The sequence below is a fragment of the Python bivittatus genome, unplaced genomic scaffold (genome assembly GCF_059951505.1).
Source record: "Python bivittatus isolate LINGU-HERP-01145 unplaced genomic scaffold, Pbiv_v1 ctg000980_np1212, whole genome shotgun sequence".
Lineage (NCBI taxonomy): Eukaryota > Metazoa > Chordata > Lepidosauria > Squamata > Pythonidae > Python > Python bivittatus.
The window spans coordinates 37,395,195-37,414,262 of record NW_028277125.1 but is presented as its reverse complement, the minus strand read 5'-3'; the positions used below and the strand labels follow the sequence as shown (position 1 = coordinate 37,414,262).

Below are 19,068 nucleotides of genomic sequence, written 5' to 3'. Positions count from 1 at the left end.
ACTGTATGGATTCCTTATCTCAGCCACAAAATATTAGCAAGTCATTTTACAAATGCCACTTATTTTATTACTGTTTTATTACAGTTTTGAAGAACTACAGATTCACACAAAAACTCTTGTCAAATAAGCAATTTCTCCTGCTCTGTTACTCAGATGTCACTAACAGACATTAAAGTATTTAAACAGACATTATCAGTACTTAAACAGACATTATCAGTACTTAAACAGACATTATCAGTACTTAAAGTGGCACAAGCCAGTAGACGCATTTGTAGCCCATGTTCTGCAAATTCAGGGACAGGGCAGATGATGACCATTGCTATGGAAAGTTGCCATCACTGTTTTCAAGCCTGTCCTCACTACTACTTTAATAAGGCTTTCCCAACCTGGAATTCTTCATGTGCGACGGGACCACGACTTTCAGTTTGAAAGGCAAAGAATTTGGTGCTATGTAGAAAATTCTGGGGCTTAAGTTAAAACACATCTGGAGGCCACCAGGCTGAGAAAGGATTTTTCTAAGTGTAATACTTGGTGCATAATCACTGGAGGTAGTCCAGGGAAACACTGCAGGAGCCTAACTTTGAAGAGTAATGGAACCCCATGTAAGAAACAACAAATATAATTTGAAGCACATTAGACGAGGTTGATGGTATTCAAGATAGAGGTAGGCAGCATTCATCTACCAAAGTCTTAGCTTTAAAAAAATACTTTAAAAGGTCCCTACAGAAAATCATTCCAGAGGGGTTCTTTTTGCAGATTTTGGATCTTTGCCAATGAATTTCAGGAGTGTGATCTCGCAGTATAAACAAAGTAGGAAAAGCATGCAAATAATTCCTGGAATTCTCTTCACCCCCATTAACAGTGGTGGCCACAGGAGATGCCCATATTTTTTTTATCCTGGTTAATGTAGTGTTATGTTTACGTGTCTGTGTATACATACCAGGGAAGCACAGAAAAGGTTGTTTATAAGCTGCTCTGAGTCACATGACCAGAAGGGAGAAGGCAGAACAACTTTCTAACCCTCTGCCCAACTCCTCTCCCATAAGGATTCAGAGGGAATATTTTCTGGATTTTTGTTTTCTCTACACCCCCTAGCCATATTGTGTGTGTGTGTGCACGCATGCACGCACACACACACACACACCCCTTTGAGTCAGTGTTGACTCCTGGCAACTGCCTGGACATGTCCCTACAGTTTTCTTGGCAAGATTTCAGAAGTGGTTTATCATTGCCTGCTTCCTAGGGCTGAGGGAGAGTGACTGGCCCAAGGTCACCCAGCTGGCTTTGTGCCTCAGATGGAACAAAACTCAGTCTCCCAGTTTCTAGCCTGTTGCCTTAACCACTACACCAGACTGCCTCTTCCAGCCATATCTAGCCTTTATATCACTCCTTGCCAACATTCCACTGAAGTGATAGGAAATAGGGTCTGGGGGTTGTGTGCCCACAAGTCATACCCTATTCTAATTCTGAAAATATACCCAAATCAATTGCCATGCATGAAACATCCCTAGAACAGCAAGGATGGCTAACATGTATGCATCCCTTATTTCTTTTATATGTCTTGAGATGAAACTGCAAACACTGTTGTCTTCCGATGTAGGATTGGAAACAAATTCTAATTGTTATGCAAATTCAGTACATGGATTTTTTCTGGACATAAGCATGACTAGTACAAAAGGGAACTCAAGTGAAAATACTGCTGGGCATTCCAGTGTTTCTCCCAAGGATTCTCCATGATCTCTTCAGGCCCCTCCTCCCCCCTCAATTTTGCTAAATATGCTGTATTGTAAAGCTTAGAGAATATCTTTCAGTATCATGATATTTTGAGTCCAGTGGGGAAAAAAACTGCCCCAAGATCATGCCATGATTTTCAGCAGCAAGATCACCTAATATTTGGGAGGGGGGTCAATTTGGGGCTTGTGTTTGAGATTTTTCTGGGGAGTTACGTGTGGGAATAGAAGTCATTTGCATGTTTCCATTCCTATGTTACTGAAATTGACGATTTGCTACAAGTAGTCCTCAGGTTACAACCACACGTTCAGTGACCGTTCAAAGTTACAATGGCACTAAACAAGGGGGACTTATGAGGGGGAGTTGCATTTACTTCAGAAGTATAAGAAGTATAAGTAACTCATTCATTTAATTCTATTAAAACTTATAAAGCACAAAAACACTGGTGCAGGACTAAGGATTTTAATGAGCAAGTGAGCCCAGCTGTTGGATGCCGCATCTTCCGTGCCTGATGAGGGCATATATTACTAAACAAGTGCCTACATTACACATTCTATGAACTCATGATGCTGACTGGCAATTACATTTATTAATATATAAGTTGATTTCCAAAATATTTTTAATATGTAAAATAGAAGGTACATGCCAGACTCAAGCAAAATAGAACCTCTGGAGTTATTAAAAGTCTGGGTTTGAAGACAAAACTCCCCTCCAACTCTATTAATTAACTGGTAACATCATCTGATTATTCCAAAGAAACATTCAACATTTTCAAGGCATAACCCAGTAGCTACAGATAAAAGTACTTCAGGTGTCTGCACCAGCTATGCCATCATGCTTCAAGATACATGACCTTTCTCCACACACATCAAGTCCAAGGGTTTGATGGAATAGTGCATAAGCTATATATAGCTCCCATTTTACTTACGTGTAGCCAACCATATCAACAATTTACCATACATTATATGAGAAAGCAAACAGCAGGAATGCCAACCTCTTACACAATTTTTTTTTTTTTAAATTGAGTTATTGATCATTTGAAACAGTCTGCTGTGCCAAACAAAGAACTGTCTCAGGTTCTTGACATCACTATTGTTACAACTGGCTTTCTAAGAAACAACTCAGAAACAAGTGTTTCTCAAGAACTTAAAAACTAGCTTCTTAAGTCCTGGAAAATACATAAAATAGCAAAGGCATGAGAGCCAATTTGGTGCAGTGGTTAAAGACACCAGGCTAGAAACTTGGAGGCTGTGAGTTCTAGTCCTGCCTTAGGCATGAAGCCAGCTGAATAGGCCAGTCACTTTTTCTTCACCCTAGGAACAAGGCAATGGCAAACCATTTCCCAAAAAGTTGCCAAGAAAATTGCTTGGAGCACTTACCAGGAGTCAAGACTGACTTGAAGGGACATATACAGTACACAAAAAAGGCAAAGGGACAAAGAATTCTATAGTCATTTGGGATAAGGTATGACAATATACAGAGTTTTAAAATATACAGATCAGGTTTTAGCTTAAAGCTGTTTGCATTGACCATACTAGAGGAGAACAGAAGATCCCAATGCACTACTTTGTTTCACACCTTAGGTATGTGTGCTTTTATATTAGTGTACAGAAAGAGACAAAAATAAAAATAAAAGGAAAATTATAAAACTTGACCACATAGGGTAATACTATCTAGTTTTCCATTATGTTAATTTAAAAGCCAGTTCATATGCAGAGAGTAAATACCTGTCTTCAGTATAAGACTGAAAATCCATATGATACTGTCTTTCCACTGTAAAAGAATATTAAGAGTAATTTTTCCCCAACGTATTAAATATATATCCTGCTTTAGCCAATCTTTAATCAAAACCTAGCTGATTCAGAAAGATTTAGTGGATGCCTGAACCAAACAAAGGTTCTTTCAAAACTAGCCAACTATTTTGGCAATTCAGAGACATAAAGAATTCATTTTGGGGAAAACATGGTGTAATTCTTCCTAGACTCTCCATGTAAGGAAACTGCCAGGGCAGGGAAAAAGAAATGCAGTTGTGTGACAAATAGCTCCAGCTTCCACTAATTATTTTAACAGGAGTTCTTCAGTCCCATTGCTTTAAGTGGAGAGTTGAAGTAAAATCTCACAAGACTTACCTAAAGTTAAGTGGGTTCCCTAGGTCCCTCTTCCAGAAGCATACATTTTTAGTGGCATTTGTGGGATTTATGAGAGTATATGATTGGATAATTTCACACTCCAATGAATGAAAAAGCTATTCAAATCATTCTGTCTTTACTACTCTATGCTTCCAAGTATACCCTTTGTCTCAAGCATGACAACGCAGCCCACACTTTCTTCTTCTACTTGACATAGTTCTATCCAGCTCAAGCAACAAGCTTCAATTGAGGAGTGACTGTATTCTCTTTGAGCTCATGAGTGTCATCACAAAATGGGATTGAGAGCAGTTTTAAAACACCCATTTCATAGAATGGCAATTGGTAGAAGCTAACAGACAACTAACTTGCCTAAAAAGCATGAGCCCCAAATATATTTAATTTTTTTCTCTCTCTCCTTCAGGACCACTCAGCCTTCTTTCAGTCCCTATTTATTCCCATTTTCCTTTTTTTTTTTTCCTTAGACATTCCAGCAATTAACATTTTTTCACACATATGCGCATAAAAATATTCATTCATTGAGACAGAGAGACAGAATGCATGAACTCCTTTCCCTGCTTTCTCTCTGTGGACTGGCTCACAGATTAATGACGATTACACTCCCTTCTTCTTTCCCTACTTCCTCTCCTCACTCTATTGAATTGCCTTTCGCCACACCAGCACTTCCTTAGTTATTGCAAAGCTGTTCCCAAGTTTCTTCACTTATCCAGCAGAGAAAATAGAATCATGTCTTTTCATCTGGGTCCCAGGGAACAAGGAGGAGGAGGCCAACCTGAAGCCTTTCTACCTGCACATCCACTTTACATTTTAAGATAATGTAAAATAAGTTTTAGTAAATCACAAATAGTTATAATAAATCTACAGAGCACTTTATGGGCAGAGATACAACATTCACTAGCTTTGTCTATCTCCACCTTTCAGGGAGTCTTTCTCCAATGATAACTGAAGCAACAGGCACATGTCTTCTTTCTTTCAGGATCATTATATAAAATCCAACATTGTGGTCTCATACAAGAAAACACTGAGCACATTAATTCTGCTGGACTGAAAATGAGTCATTCCTTGTTACCAAGAAAATGCTGTGTGTGCTTTGACAGCCACTATTTACCATCCCTACAGAACAGTATAAATCAAAATTTGTGTTATTCTTTTGGCATGCCTTCATGCTGAGTATAATTTCATACTGTCCATCAGTGTCAAGATAAAGTGTTGGCAAAGAGAGGCATGAAGCCATAAAAAGCAAATTTAGCAAGCAAAATAGAAGCATTAGAAAACTGAAAGAGAATGGAATTAGATAAAAACAGTAGCATTTGCAAAACTAAGGTGTACATTAAGATGTACTCTGGGAGCAAGGATTTCTTTAGAGTTATTAACAACACTCAGCATTATAGTAGTTGCAGTAATCTCAGGTTTTGGCACCAAATATGCACTGCTTCTAAAAATGTAGGCATCTCTCACTTTCTCCAGAAGAGATAATGTCAAAAATCACTATCCAGCAGATAAAAAAAAAGCATACTAATGCCATTATGATTATGAATATGGAAGAGAGTAGAGTGCCGATCATGAACTGAGATTATATATTTAATATATTTCTAACAATAACAATCTGAAATTATTTCAAAGATTTAAGGGTGAAAATCTAAAAGTCTCCATCTCATTGAAATTGCACTGAACGTAAGAAGCTGTATCTGGCTATTGAAACTTGGTATCTTACTAGTAATTCAGAGGGAATATAGAAAGGATGAGTTGAAAATATGAACAGGTAATGTTTAGCTTCTTAGTTTTTGCTCAAGGACATGCTTTTAAAACCCGTATTTCTTCCTGAAACTAAATAATTTTTTAAAAGCTGTCTGGCACACCAACCAGCCTCCCAAATTTGTTCTTATGGTTAGGAACATCTGTGCAGTACTTCGTAAGACAGCTGTTGTCTAAGTTAAATTGGTCCCATGTATAGGTGTTTATTACTTATACTGAACTTCACCTTTTGAATCAACGTATATAATAAAACATCTCTCTCTTTATGCAACAGTTATTTGACCATATTTTTTCTACAGCTATGAAAATGCACAAAGGACCATTACTAAACCATTAATTTGATGTTTGATGGCAACTAAAATCAACACAGAAAATAACTACCAAACTCACAGGAAAACCAGAAAAGGAGTAAAATGGCATTTTCTTTTCTCCTTTTCTCAGGCCACTTGTCACTTTGTGGGACCTTGGAAATAGATAGGAAGTTAATATTCAAATGATCAGCAATATTATTTGCATTCATAGTAAAATAAGATAATAGTATCTACGTCATTTTATTTCTGCACACACACACATAAAATGTTTAAATGCTCTCCTTAGAGTGGCAACATCATCCCCTCTGAAGCACACTATTTACTTTAGGGCAGCAGAACACTATAGGTCAGTTAGAAATGTTTTCTGTAGTAGTGCAATAACTGTGATCAGACAAAATATTTTGCTACAGACAAATTTCATTTCCTTGATTTCACTGCCGCTGAATACCTAAGACAAAGAAGCAGAGAAACGTACTTCCTGAAGGCAGTAGCTGTGTCTTGTCCTCTAAAGAAAGCAGCAATAAATGAAGCAGCTCTTCAATCCACAGACCCTGAATCAAAGTTACTTTTGGTATGTAAACTGTTGTACTGTCCTTTCACTCTCCTTTTTCAATTCTTCAATATGTGCATTTAAGCGTTCCAGAATATGATGGGATCTTTCTTCTTCTTCTTCCAGGAACTTTTCAGCAATCACATCTACATTTGTAGTGGGCAGAGGACTCTAAAAAGAAAATACATTTAACAAGGCTGTGAACCAAAACAATAAATTTTATCTAATGCTTATCTTTACTATTTAAACAATGAAAGGAAGAGAACTATACTACCAGTTTCACAATATATTTTCCACTCTGGCTGGTTTACCAGCTCCAGAACTTGCTAGAGGATAGCTTGGCCACAGTGATACATGTCTTACCAACCTTGCTCCTAGATTATCGCAACGTGCTCTACAACTGTTTCTGGAATGTTGCCTTATTTGCTTCCTAGCTTCTGTCTGTATATATCCATCCTTGCCCACTAAGATCTTTGGAGGCACTGCTTGTAGTGCCAAAGGGAAATGTTTATGAAGCATTCCCACAAAGAGTAGCCGTGGCACTCTTTTGGTGGAGCATGTCAGGCATCTAGTACATCCTAATTTACATGTACCTCTTTAAACATTATTTAAAGCATTTGCTTCTGGCTCATATTCGGTACTTTATTGTACTGTATTGTTTTTAGTTTTGTTATTTTGTACTGCTGTACACTGCTCTTATTGTTGAATGCAGAGAAATAATAACAGAAAATAGAAAATCACAAGGCAAGACTTCATTTCTGTATTCAGTACAAGGATTTAACTGTAAAGGAACTTCAATTTACATATTTTAAAAGGTATATATATATTTTAAAAAGCCAAATCACTTAAATGGCTACTTTATTTAATTGCGTTTATGATCTCTGAAAAAAATATTGGACTATGATTGAATATTTAGTTGCATATTGAAAAACTTTTACTGAAAATGATAATAACTATCATTTGGCTTTTAAGGCATCTAGGTTTCAACTTAGATACCTATCTCTGGAACTGAAAGTCTCACTGAAATCTATGAGATTGACTTTTCAATAGTAAGATTCATCTGCAAGCCTTTAACAGTCCCCTCATAATTACTGGCATTTCTCAACAACCATATGGCTTAGGAAGCATACCCTCTGAAAACTGAATGCAACTATTCAAGATCTTATTGGCAGTTTATAGTTAGCTCTTCAAAAAGTACCTACAAGCAACAGGTTACATTCTTCAATTTATGTAAATATTTATACTCCGTGCCTTTTTTTTTTTTTTGCACACGAATTTGCTCATTGTAGTAAAACAACCAACTTTGTATACTTATTGAGTTTAGTGCTCATTCCAGCAGTCCCTTCCCCAGCAGTGTCCTGTCCCATATTTTCTACTAAATTCAAAGTTAATAGCAAACCAGTATTTAGAAGTATAGCTCCTCAGTATTTGGAGAACACTTTGCACTTATTATAGTTGGGAACTGGGAATTTACAGATGATCTCGTCCTTCCTTCATGGCTTGTTCCAGTCAACGTTGATTGAAAAGGAAGTAGCATGGCATTAATGGGCGAAAATATTTCAAAGGAGACACACCAAAAGGAATGCATAATCTCTAACAGATTGTGGTATCAGAAAATAGTATATCCCTCATTTTATTATGCTTACCAAAGGTAAAAAATCCTTCTCACACTCTCTCGATACCATGTAAGAAAATTCTGTATTTTCGCATGGCAAAAGATCTGATCTCTCAAGAGGTTCACAGGGCAAAGATTCCACACTGTTTATTCTATTGAGTGGAGGTAGTCCAGCAGCTGTACTAGAAATGGGGAATATTCTGGATGGAAAGTATTTTGCTTTCTGGAATTCCTCCTCATAATGTTGAACAGTCCTGTCAAATTTAGTCTGAAGTGCTTTCATTTCTTCCTCATGTTTGCACTGTAGTTCTTGCATTCGTCTGTATATTTATTAGAAATAGTACGTTAGATCCAACAGACCAGTGATTTTCAGCTTAAAATCTGCAAAAATGTTTAGGGAAACTATCCATGTTAAGTGCTGAAATCACAGCCAGAAATCACATGGAGGCAATACAGTCCACAGAAAATTTAAATATAATTATCCTCCGTGCTATTCAAAAGGCATACATTACAACTGCTTCTATCATAAGAACCTATCCATCACAGGACAGGACAGGACAGGACAGGACAGGACAGGACAGGACAGGACAGGAGGGAGAGAGGGAGGGAGGGAGGAGGAGAATATCTCTTTTCAATGTTCTTTCTGTTTGGCAATAATGTGAAAAAAAACATTAATCAAATCTCACCTACAGTTAATAAAAATAAAGGAAATGAATAGAAATTATAAAAAAATTAAATATATTTTAGAGTGCTTCAGTATTTTTTAAAATCAAAATCTAGTACCGTAGTAAAACAACCAACTTTCCAAAAAAACCCTCCATTTTCAAAATCATATAAATTCTTACCTGTTCTCTGCATTTTTTACCTCAGTCACTGGATGCTGCAATTGCTGCACAACATTGTCATAATTGCTCTGAGAAACCCAAGACGAAGCTTCCAAGCTGGCCCTGGTTTCTGCTAATTCTTTCTGTAGTTGCTTATTCTGACGTTCCACTTTATTTAAAACCTTGTTATAACTTTCTTGGAATTCTGCAAAGGAAGTATTCTTTGCCTTAAAATGATAAAAATACATTAGTAAGAAATGTTTCATTTGATGAAACTCAAATCCTCCTAAAGTTTATTTTCTGTTTTACAGATTTAAGAAATTTATAAGTCTTTTACTAAAGAAAAGAACCCCATTGGAAGGTAAATCAATCACAAAATGTCTGAGTCATCATCTGAACTAATCAAACCTACAGAGCAAAATTTCTCTCATTCATCTCAACTGAGTATGAACTTCAAGACCACTTTGTGATCACTCACAAACCAGTCGAGTTAAATGTGTTTCAGCTATATGGCTCATAGTTTACATCCAAAACAATGAGGCTGCTCTCTGATTGTTGAGGGTACTCAAAATCTCTTATTACTCCATTTAGTTGAAGTTCCTGCATGATTAGTATATTTTTGCTTCGTATAAGGACAGCAATGGATCTAAAAATCCTATTATGGACAAAGCCAAGAACAAAGATAAACACAAATTAGGATATAACTTATAACTGGTTGCCTTGAGCAAAAAATTTTTTGAATTGTCATTTCCATTCTTTTTTCTTCATGGTTACATAGGTAAATGATTAAAATTATTAAAGTTAGTTTCTGTTCTCTACCCCATTATCATTAGTTTGCAAGAACTGCAATATATTTGCAAATTCTAATGGTTCATTCTGGATTTTCAAATGAAAAAAAAAATCCTGCTGTATTATAAAGTAAAAAACACAGAGCTTTATAAAATGTTTGTTCTTTTTCTTATTCTTACTCTGTAACTTGTTTCTTGATACAAAAACAAGCTAAGCCTAGTTTCATTTCATGCCAAGTATGACACATCTGTAAGCTTTCATTCTCATATGGAGTCTTTTTAGGAAAAATGTCCTCTCTCTGTGCAGAGATCAAGAGGGGAGCACTAAGACTACGAACTTGCACTGACATCTAGTGGTCACACCAAATCATTTGTCTACAACTTTTTAAAAAACAAATCATGCTCTGTAGAATAGTATGTTGAGAAGCAAATTTCTTAATCACCTTTTACTACAGCAGATACACACAGTGTTGTATCTTTGGGGAGAATTGCCTAATCACCTTCAACTTTGCATAAAAATAATACTTGTTTGTACAACAAAGCAGTCAAGCAAGTCACCGCATTTAAGGAAATAACATAGTTTAATCAAAATATATTCTACCTTCTGTAGCTTCTCTGATAGATGGTGATTTTCTTGTCTGAGAGCTTCCAACTGAGACAGGATAGCCTTAAGAAATAAATTTAATTCTTTTAATTGTTAGCATAGATTAGATGCAGGAAATATATAGCCCTTTGGTCATACACTTCTCATCAAGCCATGTGTTCTTTAATATGATAAATTATTTCAAATGTGAGAAGCCAAACTTGCACAATCTGAAGTTTCTAGTAATTACATCTAAATTTGAAAAAGTATTACCAAAAATTGTAAAGGATGTACAACAAGTGAATGACTGGAGAAAATAAGTCTCACTTTACTATTTTCAATCTAACAGGTTATAGTACTATACTAGAAAATATATTAAAATTCAGTTGTTTTACCTTGTGCTCTATCGCCTTTTGCTCCTCTTTTTCAATCTCTATTTTTAGCTGTTGCTCCAAGTTTAAAGTAGAACCCATGGAAGAAGCAACTGTAATGTCACGTTGATGCAGTTCCCGTGTTAGTTGGGTAATCTCCAGCCTCATTCCTTCCACTTCTCTACTATGACTTTGCTCCTTGTGGGATAGCTCTTCCTTCAGCTGGACAGAAATGGATACAAATTTGCAGGTTAACATTCTTCTATCTATCTATCTATCTATCTATCTATCTATCTATCTATCTATCTATCTATCTATCTATCTATCGTATTTATATAGCCATCCATCTCACGTAAAAGTGACTCTTATTTTTATCTTTTTATTTTTGTAATAATAATCAGAAAACATATTAAGTGATACCAAGTTCTCTGATAGTCTCTGTTACATTATCATGGAATCCCAAACTGCAGCACTGTTTCAGAAATCCACTGCATTAATTTACAGTAAAACAGTCCTGTCTGAAGTTGGGGTATTCATCTAGGGTAATTATACTCAACCAAATATAAGCTAATTGATGAATTCCCATACTCACTTGAAAGTGGCCAACAACAACATACAAATGAGACCAAGTAAAGACAGCTTTTAGAAGAGAGTTTGAATTCCTAAAGATCTGCAGATTAGGGCACAACTTCCACAAAACAAGAACCACCTCCTAAAGCCATTCATAGTAAACATCAGCAAGTCTTACAAAGCAAGTTGGAATGCTGGGTCCAAAGGAAAGCTGTTATCCCTAAAGGTCCCAGTATGGCTCAAGGAAAAGATGGCACCTTAGGACAATACTCCCAACTCCTCAGATTTTATACATTATTCGTAGAAGACCATCTTCCATCTTGGTGTGAGAAAGATATTTGATATGGACAGTGAGAGAATGCAAGACATTTAGGGTGTTTAGAGTGCTATATGCAACTTTAAATGGGTAACTCAAGTTCAATTTAGATGAAACAGTCATTTCAATGAGCCAATCTGCTGGAACATGAACAAGCTCAAGTATTTCTTTTTCTCCTCACACAATGCCCACAGAAATTTCTATGTGTCTTAAACCACAGTCTCATATGATGTCAGAACTAGGAAATTGATTTAACCAATTAAAAAAATGCCTCTGAAGCCAGCAGTGTGAAAGAAAAAAGGAAGCAGTTCTTCAGTTCATAGTTTTAAATTCCCATACATCACAATTTATTGGTGCTTTCCCATTAAGCTTGAAATACACTGAGTATTTTTATTTATCGTGATGCTGGGCTGAGTGAGTAAATGCAGCTTCATTGTAATTAGAACATAACTTTCTCTCATCTAAATATGTGAGGATGGCAAATATTGTCATACACCTCAGCCCACTGATACCCCACAATTTTGAGGAAGAGTGGGGTTAAATGTAAAGCCTTCATTCAGAAAACCAGGAGTGCCTATAGATCTGTGTGATAGCCCTTTTCTGTTGTTCTAGTTTTCTTTCTTTAGATTGATTCATATTCAAAATTTGTCTCAAGTTATTCAAACTTGATGGGAAAAGAAAAAAAAAAGATATACCAATAAGGACAACATACTATTTGGTAGATATTCTAGTGCTATCTAACAGAAAACTCTACCTGAACTATATTTCAATTTCTAAGCATGCCCTCTCAACCAGCTGGCCCATATTCCATTTGATTTCAAGCAGCTGCTTTATACTACTGACATTTCATTGTGCACAGTTTTGTTCAGTTTTTTCTTTTTATGCCAAGGCTGGATGAGTATTTCTCTCTACAATTCTTTGCATTCAGCTATTCTTTTGGTATTTTGGAAATTCTGCTGTCTCTGTAATAAAGACACATGTTACACCACGGAAGTCCCCCTCATTCTTGGAGAGTATTCTGCAATGGGCACCTTAGATAGCCCAAGATATAAATGGATATTAGTGTGTACTTTCTATAGCTATCTTATTTTACTTACTTAACCTGAAAGGGAGACTGCGTTTTTTTAATAAATAATTTACTTTTAAAATGGAAAGGACATTTTGGAGGCATGGAGATTACAATAATGGAAGCAGTGAGTGTTTTCTGGCTGCAGGGAGAATAATCTTAAATTCTGGGTCATCATCCTTCAATATAATTAATCTCTCTTTTAGTTCCCTTTAACGATACATTGTTTCTATGTCTACATTTCCACAATCTAAGACATTCTGTATTGCCTCAATCTGTTTTAATGATATATAAATCACACATTTTAATGTATTTATTTGCAGAAGAGATCCCCACTTTTTTTATCTCAGCCTTGGCTTGGCAAAGCTGCTCTTCAGTTAGCTGAAGCTCCTGTAACTTCGCTTGCTCTTCAGATGGCTGGATACACTTTTCATCTGGAGATCCTAGGCTAAAGCCAAGAAAGATACATGCAAAATCAAAAGCAAGTATTTTTTTAAGCAACGTAAATCTAACATGCCAAATCTAACAAATCCAGCAGACTTTTTGCTTCTGAAGTTTAATTTTGACACACCCAGCAATAAAGTTAACAGTTCAACAGAAGAAAATCAAAATCCAGTCAGGCATAACTCTTGAGACAAAAGCAATGAATAACCCCAAATGCAGTAAATTGCTAAAAATATAGATATGTCTAAATGGCCACCACATTGAAGATGTACATCTTGTTTCCTATGTTGTTGTTTTTCTTCCTAAAGATGGAGAAATTTTTGAGGTAACGTACCTGCCCTCAAGATGAATCATTTCAGCACAATCAAACTGCTGGCGTAAATCCTCCTCTAATTCTGCTCCATCATAGTAGTTTCTTTTGGCCCCTGTATTCTTCTGCAGTTGCCTGGACAAAACAGATCAGTGCTTGAAGCCTTCTAACAAACAAAGTCAGTTATACCAGCTGTAGAGGGAGGCATATGTGTAGTTACACTCATGACATAGATGAAGACTGCAACATGTCTTTAAAATAACTTTAAATATTTTATCAAAATTGTAATAAAAGAAGTTCTACCATAGTACTACATTAGTAGCTATTGTCAGCCAATGAAATGACAGCATAATTTCTTACCAATCATCTTTCAAAGTTCTTATGTTAACCTTTATCCCGAGTACCTGACAAATGAATTTTCACTGGTCTTCCTAATATTGGAACAGTGATTTAAAATATCTTACTAGGATATTAAGGGAGTCAGTTTGGTTTAGTGGTTAAAGTGCTGGATTAGGAACAGGAACGCCTGAGTTCCAGTCCTGCCTTATGAAGGCACCTGGGTGACTTGGGGCCAGTCAGCCTCTTGTCACTTATCCATGTAGTTGTCAGGAATCAAAAGTAACTTGAAAGCACACACACACACACACACACACACACACACACAAAAGGGTGGGGTGGGATATTAATGGGATGGGTGGGTGAATCTCTGGGCCTAGTTTTAAGGAAAGGGGGGAGTCCAGAAAAGGGGAAGACAAAAAAGGGAAAAACAGGGAGAACTGTAAAGGATGGAGAACTGGGGAAGGGCAATCCCCTGCAGGCTTCCGATAAGAGAAATCTTCCCTTTTCCTAGTAGATTCATAGGTAGGACAAGTGAGAAGGTTCTAGGAAAAAGAGACCATATGGAAGGATGGCCATGCCTACTCTTGGTTCCAGTCTTATCTACTACTGGCAGAAGTTCACAACGAATTTAGGAAACATGAAGAATTTTTAACACTAGAAACGTAATGAATTCAGTAAGGCTGAGATTTCATGCATTCACTGGGTAGCAGCATACATTCGTACCACAGCAAAAATACAATCTCAAAAAATGTGATTCACAATGCATAAACCGACTGAATTGACAATTTTGAATCTAGAGAAATAGCAGCAATGGTGTTTACAATCAACAGCCAGAGGCACAGTATCACATTATAATAATACACAAATACATTTGGTAACTGTTTTCATTACCTTTGCTCTACTAGAATTTTAAGAAAAAGTTCAATTTACCAAAGGAAATTATGCTAATTTCCTGTAAAAACTGTTGGCTTGCTGAGTTCTCTTACACAGGCAACAGTTGTATTGATTATCAACACAGAAAGAATCCATCTGTTTTTCTTACTAAGAAACATTTTTGAAAACATTTTGAATTATGTTATAAACCCATATAATCATGTTTTCTCTGCCTTCTTAATTGAAGAATAATGACATATTGCATATTAATCTAAGGTTAATATTTTCCTAACATTTGGAGAAAGTTTAGAACATATTCTTGACTTCGAACAAGAAAAACAAATGTACCATAGACTTCTCTTAAGGCATATAAAATATTTAATAAATTTTAACTTTACAGCCACACCTGATAAGAGTTTCTTTCACATGCAGAGTCTCAGTTAGCTTGAACAGCTCCTTCTGTAATTGTTCATGATAAATCTGTAAATTTGTGATGAAGTCCTCCTGAGACAGCAGAGTGGCCTTTAGTTCCATCTTTTCATCATGGAGAACCTTCAGAGGAGAAAATGAAAATCACTAGGAAACAATAGGATTAAAGTTACATTTCAAGTGAAGAACCACCTGACACAATCCCTTCCTTACTAAACCATGTTTCCTACTTAGCATCAGTGTAATGCTAGAAGAAAGCTACTAAATAAATAACATGCCGAGCAACTACTCCTGCAAACTGTATGTTATTCAGCTTCCAAGCAATTCATTCACACACCTCCAGAGAGTTCCGGGAAAGTTTCAGCTCATGTAGGAGCTTTTGTTGTTCTTTAAGAATCTTCTGGTTAGCATCAGTCAAATCATCTACTCTTGTATTCAGCCTCTCCAGTTCCAATTCATTGGCACAAATAGTATCATTGGCTCTTTCCAACTTGCTGGCTAAGTGATGGATTTCAGATTGGCTTGCCAGGTCCACAGACTCAAACATTTGCTTCTGACTGCACAGTTGAGTCTATGAAGTAGAAAACATTCTGTAAAATTAAGCAATATCCTTCAAGAATAAAAATTAAGTTGGATGTAGAAGTCACATGTCATAGTACTTTCCAACATGAGAGGATTTTTTTCCAGAGCTTATTTCCATTGTAGAAATAAGAAACTATGGCTGGAAAAATTATCAGAGCTATCCAACATATATTTAACTCAATCAGATCTTTAGTTGTCCACATCCAATCAAAAATACCATTCTATTAGGCCAAGGAGATAGTTTACCACTTTCAGGTCCCATTATCGGCAACTCAGTTTTGGTCCTTAAAAGAAAAGTTCGAAAATATCAGATTGAATCTCAGAAGTGATTTGAGAACTTCTGAAATGAAGCATGGCATCAGGAGCTGGCAAGATACTCAAGTGTCTCCAAAACTGCAAAAGTGAATGTCCACCTTCTTTAACAAACTCAAGCTAGAAAGAAGGTTTATTCCTGTAAAGGATTCAATATCAGAGATAATGAGATGTCTGAGACAACACTCTATTTTTCCATGTGGGCAGTAGGTCAGGATTGATACAATTTCTAGCTGACTATTGCAGGCAGCCAAAATTTCTCAACACTGGACAATGCAGACTAATAGACTCCCCATATATTAGAAGTAAAAAAAAAAAAGGCACTGCAGATCAAACAGATGCAAATAAACCTATTTCAAAAATAAAAGTTACTGTTACAGGATTTATTTTAAAGGCAGAAATATTGCATATCAATTTCTTATTTCTTGTTCATATTTTCACAATTTTTCCTTATACTCTTCACCTTTCAGTTCTACTAGAAAACTGAGAAAAGCAACATGTTTGGTTGCAGAAGAAGCAATCAGAATTTAACACAGCACAGAAGGCTAATGTGGCTGTAATCTGTCAAAATAGTAGTAGTTGAAAGACTGCATGTGTGAGCTCTAACAAGATAAGAAAATATTCTTGCCAACTTTTATTTTTATTCACTACTAGTGATTATCATGACACTATTTCTGATGGAAAAAAACTTCTAAGGATTTGCAAAAACAAATATTGTAGAAGAAAATTTAACACTTTTACTACTGACTTATCGAATCAAGCAAAACAGAGAGAGTTTGCAGAAATTCAGGAGATTTTTGTTAAAGGAGAATTCTTGGGGTCAAATCAAAAGCCCTAACCCTAATATATCTTCTCAGGAAAAACTTTGCTTAGCTATAAAACATTTAGAAGGCCAAAGAATGCTGAAAGCCTGGGGAAAGATACCCGGAGGCAAGCAGAGCTCTGGGAAAGCAAAAGAAAGTAACTCCCTAGGAAGGAACTATAGTATGTTCATGAAATACTACCTTTCTTCTTTCAAAACCCCATTGTCCTTGAGTCCTGCCCCATTACCTCATAGCTACACCCTAATGGCCTCACTGACTTTACTACACATTTGATGTGTCATAGACAATGAAATACCTGGTTATTCTTTTCAATCACATATATATTCCAATTTGTATAAGTCTATAAAGAGGGACTATAACCTTACCTCTCTTTAGGCCTGTCAATAAACCAATTTCTGCTTCGATGTAATGTGCCCCTAAAATATTCTACAACACTGTTTGCTTTACCCAAATTTGCACCAGAGGATCTCTGATCCCCCAACACCACTTTTGGAAGGACACTCCATGGATCTGTTTTGCCAGATAGCCTGAGTAGTTAGTTTGTCAGCAGTGTAATTATGTATCACATGATTTTCACATGGCATACTTCCTAAAATAAGTAAAATACATCCTAAATCTAACATATAAATAAATAAATAAATAAATAAATAAATAATCAATTCTCTGATGGGAAAGCAGATATTTTTACAGAGAACCTTCATAATTAACATCCATGACTACAGTTATCCGATAACCATGAACGTGGCAATCACACAGCTACACTTGAAAATAAAAATACCATTTTTCTATTATCTTGTCACTAATAGAAGGCAAAGTTCTCTGAAGCCCACTTTTAAAAGGCTGAACCATCAAGAACACAGGCACAATTGCAGCAAGGCATTTGTTTCATAAAGGCACAGACTTTTCCCAAGCAATTCTGTCAGCATCTGCCTTTTACCATCAGTGTCAGCTTCAATCCCATCACAGCCAACTTCTGCCATGCAGAACTTCCACTCAGTGGCATCTCTATAGTCCATTAAGTGGAATGCTCCCAGCAAGAGCTTCTTAGCTGTCACAGCAAGTTTTTTCATAGCTGGCACCTGATCACCACAGTAGCATTAAGCCAACATGCAGATTACTTTTTTTAACAAACAGTTAAGGTTTGTTTTTACCTTATGAGAAATAAACAATAGAATTTACAATATTTTTGTTATATTGCCACATACACATTTTGTAGGATATATATACTATTGTCAGGTTCAGCCCAAGAACTCAGATACTTTATTAGCTTGTACCTAAGACAGAATCTCACCAGACTAAATTTATCTACAGCTACTACAGAATATACTCCGTGAAGCTCTAGGGAGTAGCCAGCCTCATCCTCTTCGTTTTCCCACAGTCTTGTTGTGGGCTGAGGAGGTGCTTGCCCTGGAATGTCTCTCCCCACTCCTGACAACCTTGAAGCTCCATTCCAGAATCTTCCCCGCTCATGCTATCCATCACAACTATGATATATATACTATTTATGAAAAGCATCATTTAAATCTATTGCATGTATACTATGGCATTCTGTCAGGCACTTAGCCACTATAAAACCTGTAACAAAATAGTTTTAAAGATCATACTATATGTTTTCCCGACAAAACTGTTTGGGAACTTAACAGCAAAAAGGACCAATGCCTACTAGTTACTGAACAGATTTTAGGTTATTTTCTGACTATATGTACAATGGTGCTTAGAAGTTTGTGAACCCTTTTGAATTTTCAATATGTCTACATAAATATGATCTAAAATGTGATCTGTTCCTCACACAAGTCCTAAAACTAGATAAAAAGAACCTGTCATGGCCCAGGCTCAGGACTTAGATTGTGAATCTGACCCTGAAGAAGTTGTTCCAGCTAAGCCTGTGGCATGTCAGCCTCAGGAGAGACAAAGCCAAGAATCACATCAGGCTGATCAAACACAGGTACCACCTAAGCAACTGAAGAAGTCAGATGAGGATGATGTAAGGCCTCCCACCCTCCTGCTCCCAATTAATAGAGAAGAGAGCAGAGCAGCGAAAATCTATTAGGCTCCTTGCCAAGCAAGAGAATAAATCTCCTGGCTGGTGATAGCTGGCTGCAGCTTTATTTAAGAAGCAGCTCTGACCCATGCTCTCTTTGCTGGAAACAAGGTCTGACCTCCGGCTCTCGTGTAACATTCCTGCAAATCCTTTTGTCTTCGAAATTTTGAACCTCTGACCTCTGGACTGGCTGACAATCTCTGGACTGGCAGCTCTGGGGCTTTTTGCTGGGGCTGGACTTTGTGCAGCACAAAGGGGCTTCCTGGTGTGCTACAGCTCTGGGGCTG

The 19,068-nt window shown here is 36.6% G+C and overlaps 1 protein-coding gene across 5 annotated transcripts in view; it reads right to left on the bottom strand.

The window, feature by feature from the left end:
• Positions 1-44: 44 nt before the first annotated feature.
• Positions 45-19,068, bottom strand: part of CEP63 (centrosomal protein 63) — a 36,816-nt gene continuing 17,792 nt past the window's right edge. For 3 of the 5 annotated variants that reach the window (XM_007434739.4, XM_007434741.4, XM_007434740.4), the window contains 9 exons: positions 15,360-15,593; positions 15,000-15,145; positions 13,406-13,516; positions 12,964-13,075; positions 10,700-10,897; positions 10,323-10,388; positions 8,955-9,160; positions 8,141-8,429; positions 45-6,665 (listed from right to left, as the gene is read on the bottom strand). In XM_007434739.4, coding sequence (XP_007434801.1) covers positions 6,507-6,665; positions 8,141-8,429; positions 8,955-9,160; positions 10,323-10,388; positions 10,700-10,897; positions 12,964-13,075; positions 13,406-13,516; positions 15,000-15,145; positions 15,360-15,593 — 1,521 coding nt within the window. In that variant the 3' untranslated portion in view covers positions 45-6,506. The remainder of the gene's footprint in view (positions 6,666-8,140; positions 8,430-8,954; positions 9,161-10,322; positions 10,389-10,699; positions 10,898-12,963; positions 13,076-13,405; positions 13,517-14,999; positions 15,146-15,359; positions 15,594-19,068) is intronic. The other 2 variants (XM_025170883.2, XM_025170885.2) reach the window with 1 other exon arrangement.